Source organism: Vicia villosa, linkage group LG3 (assembly GCF_029867415.1).
Source record: "Vicia villosa cultivar HV-30 ecotype Madison, WI linkage group LG3, Vvil1.0, whole genome shotgun sequence".
NCBI lineage: Eukaryota > Viridiplantae > Streptophyta > Magnoliopsida > Fabales > Fabaceae > Vicia > Vicia villosa.
Window position 1 is genome coordinate 215,980,225 of NC_081182.1, and position 10,853 is coordinate 215,991,077.

Below are 10,853 nucleotides of genomic sequence, written 5' to 3' on the forward strand. Positions count from 1 at the left end.
TTAATCATATTGGTCCGATTTGTGCATCGGGAAGTATGGCGGAGTCGGTGGAGGATGTTAGGGAGGAGGTGTTTAAACACTTCGGGAACAAATTCATTGAAGCGGAGGAGGATAGACCGGTGTTAGAAGGCATTTCTTTCAATTCAATAAGTAGGGAAGAAGCGATGGATATTGAGAAACCTTTTCTAGAAAGCGAGATAAAGGAGGCGGTGTGGGAATGTGGTGATTCTAAGAGCCCGGGGCCGGACGGTTACTCTTTCCTTTTCTTTAAAAAGTGTTGGAATGTTGTCAAAGAAGATTTTATCAAGTTCTTCAATTACTTCTACCTTGGTAGACCCATTGCTAAGGTAATCACTTCATCTTTTTTAACTTTAATTCCGAAATCTAATAATCCTATTGGATTAGACGATTATAGGCCCATTTGCTTAGTGGGATGCCTTTACAAAGTGGTGGCGAAGCTTTTGGCGGGGAGATTAAAAGGGGTGCTTAATTCGATTATTTCTCCGTGTCAAAGTGCTTTTGTCCCCGGTAGGTACTTGTTGGACGGTGTGGTGGTGGCTAATGAGGTAGTGGATTATGCGAGAAAGGAAGGAAAAGAGTGCATTTTATTTAAGGTGGATTTTGAAAAAGCATATGATAAGGTGAGTTGGAAATTCTTGAGATACATGTTAACTAAAATGGGTTTTGGCGAGAGGTGGTTGAAATGGATGGACTCTCTCGTGTTTAAAAGCAACATGTCCGTTTTAGTTAATGGATGTCCTACGAAGGAGTTCGAGGTGAGTAGAGGTTTGAGACAAGGAGACCCTCTTTCCCCCTTTCTTTTTGTTTTAGTTGCGGAGGGCCTCTCGGGAATTGTTAAAAAATCTATTGAGATGGGGGATTTTCAAAGTTTCAAGATTAATGGTAATTGTCCGGTTGAGATGCTTCAATTCGCGGATGACACTTTAATTGTGGGTGAGAGTAATTGGAAACACGTGTGGGCTTTGAGAGCGGTGCTTCGGGCTTTCGAGCTTGTGTCGGACCTTGGAATTAATTACCAAAAAAGCAAGTTGATTGGGATTAATTCTAATCATCACTTTTTGGAAGCGGTTTCTCAATTCTTTTCTTGTAAATTGGAAGAGAGCAACTTTTATTTCCTTGGAATCCCCATTGGGTTCAATCCGAGGAAAGAAGCTACTTGGAGTCCTCTTTTGTCTAAGTTAAAGAATCGTTTGGAGGGGTGGTCGAACCGTTTTTTAAACTTGGGTGGTAGGATTACTCTTCTCAAGTCCGTGCTAAGCTCTTTGGCCATTTTTACCTTATCTTTTTACAAAATTCCGAGAAAAGTGGCAAAGAAGATTACAAGTATTCAAAGTAAATTTTTATGGGGAGGCGTTGAGGAAAGAAGGAAGATCCATTGGGTTAGGTGGGAGGAGGTCACTCTTCCTTTGCATAAAGGGGGGTTAGGAGTCAAAAATTTATTCTCTTTTAATTTGGCTCTTCTTAACAAGTGGAGATGGCGGATTATTCAAGGGCAAGATACTTTGTGGTTTAAAGTTTTGAATTCTCGGTATGGTGACGTTACTTCCAAAATGTTCGGGAGTGAAGGAGCTAATAAAGCTCTTTCAAAGTGCTCATTTTGGTGGAAGGATATCTTAAAAATTACTTCTTCTTCTTCTCTTGATCCAATTGTTGATTTGTGTAGGTTTTCCGTCCATAATGGCTTTTCCACTCCGTTTTGGGAGGCGAGGTGGTTGGGTGATTTTACTTTGATAGATTTGTTCCCGGATTTATATGCCATGACCCGGTTGAAGTTTGTTTCAGTGGCGGCCATGGGAGGGTGGAATGATGGTGTGTGGAATTGGGGGGATTTCGGTATATCCGAGGTGGAGGTGGAAGAATTGTGGTTGGAGGAGACTTTGGCGGATTTTAAAGGGAAGGTGGCGGAATTTAGCGGTTGGTTGGAGGGAAAGGATTCCGTTGTGTGGAATAATGCCGATGATAAGGTTTTTTCGGTTGCTTCTTGTTACGATTTCTACAACAAACTTCGCTTTCGTTTTGGCCCCCCCATTAGGAATGATGGTGCTTTCATGTTGTTGTGGAAATTGGAAGTTCCTTTTAAATTTAAGGCCTTCGGTTGGAGACTATTCCTTAATAGGCTTCCGGTGAAAGATTTGTTGAATTTCCGAGGTATTTCATTTTCTTTAGAGGATTCTAAATGCTTGTTTTGTGGTCTTTGTTTAGAGACTTGCAATCATTTATTTTTTGGTTGCTTGGTGGTGAAAAATATTTGGAGTGAGGTAGCTTTTTGGGTTGGTCAAGGGGACACGGTAGATGATGAGTGTTTATCGAATTTTATGGATTGACACTCTTTTTTTCGTAGTAAAAAAGTGAAGCATAGGAAGTTGGGAGTGGTTTGGCTAGCTACCACGTGGATAATTTGGATGGTTAGGAATGGTAGTTGCTTTCGGAAGGAAGATTGGAATGTGAATAATACGGTTTGGAACATTAAGCACTTGGTTTGGAGGTGGTCTTTTTGCGGGAAAATTACTTACCCCAATTATTCTTTCTACGAATTTTGCATGGATCCTTTGTATTTTTTGTCGTAGTTGTAATTGGTTTGTAATCTTCCTTTTTTGTCGGGTTATCCCGTTTCTCTGTGTAATCAGGTTGGAGAACCCTTAGTTCTCCGTTTTAATATATCTTGCTTACACAAAAAAAAAACATGTAGTGTCCTTCCTACTTGCAATCTTGACTTCCTAAATATGGTTTACCGTGGGGTTCTTTCATCTTAAGTTATGTATGCTACACATATTATAAGTATTTAGATTTTAAGAAAAACTTCATTCCCATAATTTATCATCACTGCCTAAAAAATCATAGCATCATATCAAACGGTACAAAAATGGTTAGTTATAACAAAGAGGCTAAAGACACCTCAAGTATATTAAAGTAGAAACAAGGACATACAAACATTTGCATCAGCAAAATGCACAGGGCATTTGATCAAGAAAATATAATGCGCTAATATTAGAATCCAAAATATAAATAGAAACACTTTTTTTTATTATTCAGAGAACTCCTAGTCTACTAAAAGTCCTCTAACAATTAGACCTAGAATGCAGGAATTAGTAATAATTAAGAACAGGGTGAAATCAAAGTTTCAAGACAGAGTTTTAGGATGTTTTTAAACATAGTAACCTTAAAAGTATCATTCTTTGGATCATAAACAATCCACTTCGTTTTCCAATCGTCTAGAATTTCCAGCAGCAGTTGGCCATCCTCAAAAATATACAACACATTGGACAAGCTATAATCCTTAGTAGGATCTTGTATGCATGAAAAGGAGAACAGTTTAGTCCAAGAGTCTTGAACTCCATATTCCTTCATGACCCAAATATGATGACAAGAAACTAAGCACAAGCAGTCCCGCAAGACAGACAATCTCAAGTAATTCGTACTGATCTCTGCATGATCAGGGGGCAAAAGCTTCTGATAAGAGTCGTTTCCCAAATCAAAAGAAACAATGAAGATTGGACCTTTGCGACGCCATTCCGTAAAGGCCATCCAATTAATTGTATCTCTTACCAGTGTTCCGGACTGCTCATCAATGACAACGGTACCAAAACAAAAGCTCTCACTGGTTTTCCAAAAATCGGTGCCCAAATTATGAACTTTTACTTTAGTTGTGTCAAACAAGTTAGATTCGGAGTAGTAAAGAACAACCACTTTGTAATTATCAGAAACGTGATCATAGCCGAATCCGACGGTCATAAAAATATAATCCTTGTTAAGAATTTCACAGTTTTGAAAAATGGGTAATTCCTTGAATTTTCTAATAGAAGGATTCCACAATACAACACAGCCTTTATCGGAAAGACAAAGGATGCCGTCACAGGAACCAGCAATACTGTTGAAAGAAAGGCGACGTTGTTTGACTTTAGTGGATAAAACCGATTCGAGTGGGTAAGAATTGTGAATCAAATACTGTTTATTTCTGTATTTGGCGTAATGGAGACGGTGAGTGGTTGAGAGGCTGAGGTGCTTTCTGGTGAAACTGCGATCGGAGATTAGAGAATTCCATGACTTGCACATGCATCGGAGCTGTACCAGGAGTTTCACAGGTAGTCTGCAGAAGATTTCAGCGACGAGATCTATAGGAAGATTCGGAAGTGGATCATTGTTGATTTCCTCCGCCGTCGCCATCTCTGATTCTAACTCCGGCGCCAAATTAGGGTTTCTTCTTAAACGCAGACGTTTTCGGAGGGTTTTTTTGTTAGGTAGATAGGTGGTAGACATGATTGATGATTTTGCTTTACTCCTCTAAAAAAAATTTCTCTATTTCTCATTTATATTTTTTTTTTAGATTCCTTCAATGATAAGTAACAATTCTAAACTAAATCTTTGGATCAAAAAGATTTTTTTTGTTTGATTCATTATTATCAAATCTCAATATTAAGTTGAGAATCTTTCCTTAGTAAAATTAAATAATTCTTTTAACATCACATTTATACTATTTATTTATTAAATATTTTTTTAGTATAATAAATTCACATAATTTGTTGCATATATACTAAGAGTTAAAAGGTAGTGCACTGACAGTGTAAAATAGTTTTACACTGTCATCCAATAGAAAATCATAAATATTCCATGTCATTAATTTTTTTTAAATAAAAAAGTGGTTTAATTAGATACATGGGTAGTAATGGGTTGACAGTGTAAAAATATTTTACGCTGTCAGTGCATCACCCCTTTTCTCATATACTAATTAAGTTGTATACTTATTAATTAACTAAAGAAAGGGTGAGAGCGTTGGGAAACTGGATTTAGGGGAATTTAAGTAGTTGCGCCAGGGTAGGAACTAATATATTAAACAAAAAGTGCAATAGCTGTAAATGTTATGAACTTTTTTCTTCTTCTTCTTCTAACCCTAAAGTAGGGGTGGCAAAACGGGCCGGGGTCCGCCGGGCCGCCCGCGTACCCGCCAAAAATTGGCGGGTTGGGTAAAAAGAGCATATTAATCTATTAAAAAAATATAAATAAAAATAGGCGGGTAAGCCTGCCGCCCGCCAACCCGCCATCTTGGCGGGACGGGCATGATTTTGATGCCCATTTTACTTGGCGGGCATGCCCGCCCCGCTCGTTTTTTGGCGGGCATAAGGCGGGGCGGGCGGCGGGCGGGGCTGACGGCCCGTTTTGCCACCCCTACCCTAAAGCCCTATAATGTAAACACTTACAGTACTTACAGTTGCAAACAGTGATGTATAATGTTTTCTTGCAAATGTTTGTATAATTTAATAGGCAATTTGTGTCTAACAGAATTAGAACTTGAGACCTTGAGGAGAGCATAGCCTCAAGACCTAAACTTTCACCACTAAACTACACACACGCACACATGTGTAGCGGTAAAAATGTGACTCGAGCGCAATCGCGCGCTCGGAGTACAACAGAGTCGCCACCGAACTTTATTTATTCCAAGAAGGAAAGGGAAAATATCGATAAAACCCACAGAATAAAAAGGAATGGATAAGATGGTCATTGCAACCAAATTAGGGTTCGGGAGTCGGTTAAGCAAGGGGAAGGTATTAGCACCCCTCACCTCCATCGTACTCGATGGGACCCATTTAGTTAGTTTAGTGTTTGAGTGTTAGCGTAATGTTTGTGTTCTTTAGCTTATTAATCGAGAAAAGATGAAAGAAATGTTTTTTAAGGTTTTTATTATTGTGAAGAAAAAAGAAAAGATTTTTTTATTATTATGAAGAAAAAGAAATGATTTTTTTTATTATTATGCTCGCCAAGACGTTTGTATCTTGTGCCTACGTATTCCCTCGTGCAATGGGAAAGTCAGAGCAATCGTAGTTCGGGCTAGAACCACGAATGTTTGTTGGTTGCTTTTAGCGAGAGGTACTCGATCGCTTTCAAATGGAAATACTACGCGCACATGGATATGAGATCACTACAAGAATGGATAACTAAATCAAGATAAGACATGATTTTGGCCATCATCGCATTCGAGTGGAAGATATTCGATCTTCACATGTGGAAGTATGTTCGCATTTTGAAATGGACTAAGTGTCTCGTTTATGAAAAGAGTTTTAAAAGCCATAAGGCAAAAATGTTTGAATGAAATTGAGATGTGTTTTAAAGGGGACATTTAGCAAAGGTTTGAGCATAGGTGTGCACCTAGCGCGTCTTTACCCAAGGTATTGAACAGGAGCTAGCCCCATTGTCACTTGTTGTCCTTGTTCAAAAGATCAAGGTATTCAAGAGGTGTGCACTTCTTGTCACAGGATCTTTCGGTTTTATTAAGGTGTTTTAGCTCAAAGGATCGAAGGTATTCAAGAGGTGTGCACTTCTTGTCACTTGATCACTTTGATTTTATTAATGTGTTTTGATTCAAAGGATCGAAGGTATTCAAGAGGTGTGCACTTCTTGTCACTTGATCACTTTGATTTTATTAATGAAGATTCGAAAGATCAAGGTATTCAAGAGGTGTGCACTTCTTGTCACAGGATCTTTCGGTTTGATTAATGTGTTTTAGTTCAAAAGATCAAGGTATTCAAGAGGTGTGCACCCCTTGTCACTCAATCTTTCGATTTGATTAATGTGTTTTAGTTTCAAAAGATCAAGGTATTCAAGAGGTGTGCACCCCTTGTCACTTAATCATTTTGATTTGATTAAAAAAGATTCAAAAGATCAAGGTATTCAAGAGGTGTTCACCCCTTGTCACAGGATCTTTCGGTTTGATTAATGTATTTTAGTTCAAAAGATCAAGGTATTCAAGAGGTGTTCACCCCTTGTCACAGGATCTTTCGGTTTTATTAAGTGTTTTAGATTCAAAAGATCAAGGTATTTAAGAGGTGTGCACCCCTTGTCACTCAATCTCTTGGTTTGATTGATGTATTTTAATTCAAAGGATCAAGGTATTCAAGAGGTGTGCACTTCTTGTCACAGGATCACTTTGATTAATTAAAGAGTTTTGGTTCAAGAAAATCAAGGTATTCAAGAGGTGTGCACTTCTTGTCACTTGATTTCTCGATTTATTTAAGAAAGTTTTTTATTGTTTGATTCAAAGGATCGAAGGTATTCAAGAGGTGTGCACTTCTTGTCACTTGATCACTTTGATTTTATTAATGTGTTTTAGCTTCAAAAGATCAGGGTATTCAAGAGGTGTTCACCCCTTGTCACAAGATCTTTCGATTTAATTAAAGAAAGGTTTAAAAAAAAGTGTTAATCCAAAAGAATCGAGGTATTCAAGAGGTGTACACTTCTTGTCACTCGATCTTTCGATATGATTTAAAGAAAGTTTTAAAAGAAGAAACTCGACGTCGGATCGAGAAATTATTTGATGACTTGGCGTTGGACCAAGATTTATTGATTTTCAAATTGTGAGATTAATCTAATATTTCTTTAGTATTTTTAACATGAGAAATAAGTCTAAAATCTAGAAACATGTTTTTTTTGTATTTTTATTATTAGAAAATAAAAGCAAAACAAAATATTGAAGAAGCTAAATCAAACAAGTTAAATGGGCAAGAAAATAAATAAAATGGGGGTGTAAACATGCAAAATAGGGCACTAGTTAAAGGTGTTTGCTGGGCTTTAAACAGAACCAGGCCCACATCATTTTTTGAATGAACCAAGTTTGGATTAAAAGAATGGAACTCGGTTGGGCCTTAAGACCCGGCCCAAATAAAAGAAAACTAAAACCCTAAAAAGACAACTACCAGCCGCTCCAATTTGTTTCGTTCTGAAAAAAAAAACACGTGAAAGTACTCTCTCTGTTTCTGCATCATCTCTCTCGCTATGCTTTCTCTCTCGATTCGCCTTCATTCAAAAAACAACAACGATGACATAACCGTCATCTCTCAATCGATTCAACAGCAAAACTCTCTCAATCTAATCTCTCTTCAATCGCTCTCTCTCGCCGTGAAAACAACAACAACAACGAACCTCTCGCGTCTCTCAAGATCTCTCTCGAAGCTCTCAACTCAACTATGCTATGGTTTCAGAGCTTCGGAGCTCAAGGCCCAGGCGCGGAGAACACAACAATCAAAAAAATATTCAACAAATTGGTATCTACCCTCATCCCGCGTGAAACCCTAATCCCCAAATAATTAATATTCAGCAATTGCAAGTTACGGGGAGCATAATCAATACAAAGATAGAGAAGAAATCAGGTACTATATTTTTGCTTCAGCTCCTGCTTGATCCTCTCTTCTCTTTTTGTGCTGCGCTTCTACTGAGTTGTTGTGTGTCGTTCTTGCGTGTGAGGTGAGTGTCATGAAGATGTGAGTTAGTTGATGATGATTATGGATTGAAGGTGAAGATGTTGTGGAGGTGGTGTTTGTAATGGTCTATGGAGAGTTGGTTTGAAAGATGAAAATGAAGGTATGTGTATTGAAGGTAAGACTATGGATCTGTAGTTGTGAATTTGGAGGTGGTTTTCAGAATATTGGAGGGATCCATGAGTTTTATTTTTTTCAGAGTCTTTTTTTTCGTTTTTCCTCCTCCGTTTTTTTTCGGTTTCTCCTCCCTTTTGCTTATGCTGGATGTGTGATTTTATAGAGGTAAAGGATAGGATTTGGGAGGGAAAATTGGGTGAGTTTTTGAACACTTATGGTATACTGATTCATGCTTTCTTGATACAGGTGTTTGTGTGAACAATTTGATGCATGATTTGGCCTTGTTGGGACAGTGTTTTAGCTGAGATTAGCAGAGGTTTTGGACCGTTTTGCTTGGCATCTTTTGTGCAGGGCATTTTGGTAGCAGATCATGCAGGTTGGAGCAGAAATTTTGGACTTTTGTGCTGGGTGATGCAGAGGCGTGGGATGTTGAGACATGAGGATCATGTTGAATATTTTTTTTTGTGTTATTTTTTCTTTTGACTTATATACAACAAAACAAAAATGAAATAAAAATAATACTAATAATAAAAAAAAAGATGTTAATAATAATAATAAATAAATAATGAAATAAAAGTTAATCTAAAATAAATTTAAACTAAAAAAATAGAAATAGTATTAAAGCTAAAAAATTAATCTAACTTAAACCTAAATTAATAAAAATAATATAAAATTAAATTTAATCTAAATTACCTAAAGCTAATTTTTGTTGACTTTAATAAGAAAAGCCAATTTTTTCAAGTTATGCGAAAAAATGCGATGAATGAATTGTGAACGTACACGAAATACGAACGTGGCATGACTTATGAGAATGAAATGTTTAGGGCAAAAATTGGGGTGCGACAGATGCCCCTATTTAAGTTTCTTCTATCAAAGATGTGAAGAGACTTAAATACAAAGTACACAATTTTTGTCCTAAGATCGCCGCAACAATGCTTATGACATGAATGCAATGGACATTTTTTTTGAACGCAATATGATATGAGACACTCTGAATTCTGTGTGGAAAAAAAAAGGCCTGAAAGGAGGATAAACAACAAAGGCAATCAGGGTAAAGCATGATTGAGCTTCGGGAGGAGAATATCTGAGATGTTCAAGATAAATCGTGAACGAGGCTGTAATAAATGACAATCAAGGTAAAACGTGATTGGAGAATACCAACGGTCAATCAAGATAAAACATGACTGAAGAACTATCAAAGGACAATCAAGGTAATACATGACTGAAGAACATCAAGATAAAACATGACTGAAGAATATCAAGATAAAACATGAATGAAAACAACCAAGATAAAACATGACTGACTCGAGTATTGAATGGGAATCAAGATAAAACATGACCGAAGACAACCAAGATAAAACATGATCGAAAAATATCAAGATAAAACATGATTGAAGAACATCAAGGTAAAACATGATTGAAGCGACAAAGGCAATCAAGGTAAAACATGATTGGACTTTGAAAAGAAAATATCAGAGGCATTCAAGATAAAACATGAAAGATCAATCAAGGTAAAACATGATTGGATAACAACAAAGAGAATCAAGATAAAACATGATCGAACTTTAATAGAACATCAGAAACATTCAAGGTAAAACATGAACGAAACAACACCAAAGGCAATCAAGATAAAACGGGATTGGACTTCGAGAAGAAAAACATCAAAGACATTCAAGGTAAAACATGAATGAGACAGAAGTTTGACAAACTCCAAGTAAGTTGGATTTAGACCATAAGATAATATGTTACAAACAACAATACTTGAGAAAATGTGCATGAGTATGAAATTTTCTATGCATGATATATGAATGATGAAATTGGTTATGATAGCTGAGGTAGACTCTTTTGTGAGGGTAGATTGGAATTCTGATTCCTCAACACAAGCACTTTGAAAACTCTGTTATGTCACACTGATGATCCTCTTGAGAAGGACTGATAAATTGCTTGGGGATTGCTGAAGAAGAATGCCCCTGACTGACTGGTTGTTATCTGATTGTTGCTTCAGTTCTTGAAATGAATGTTGGGAACACTTGCCCCCAATATAACTTTTGAATAACAGGATCTTGAAGTAACGTGCCCCTGATAGGATCACTTATCAAGTTTCTCGACTGTTTGAACTTCCTTGAAGAAGAGTACTTACAAATAAAATGTTCATTAAAAAATGGTAATTTTAATGCAATGATCAAAGCATATTTTGAAATCAAAGTCATTATTGGAATGATGCTATTGATGTAAAGAAAATGAATCAAAGGTCCAAACACAGTTGTCTAGACATTCAAATTGATGGATAAAGCAAAAGGTATGGTAAAACAAACAATTTGCAAAGATCTTTAGGAGTCAGGTTAACGCAACCTTGTTGTAGTATGCTTTCAAAATAACCTTGCTTCAATTAGGTCTTTTGAAGGTTGTAACATGGCTTGGTTCACGGTTTCAGAAACAAAAGATATAGGCTCAAAGTATATTTGTACC

The 10,853-nt window shown here is 37.0% G+C and overlaps 1 protein-coding gene across 1 annotated transcript; it reads right to left on the minus strand.

Moving 5' to 3' along the window:
- Positions 1-3,117: 3,117 nt before the first annotated feature.
- LOC131659934 (F-box/kelch-repeat protein At3g23880-like) lies at positions 3,118-4,185 on the minus strand. Its single transcript, XM_058929044.1, has one exon. It carries the CDS (start codon positions 4,183-4,185, stop codon positions 3,118-3,120), a length of 1,068 nt encoding a protein of 355 aa, XP_058785027.1.
- Positions 4,186-10,853: the final 6,668 nt, after the last annotated feature.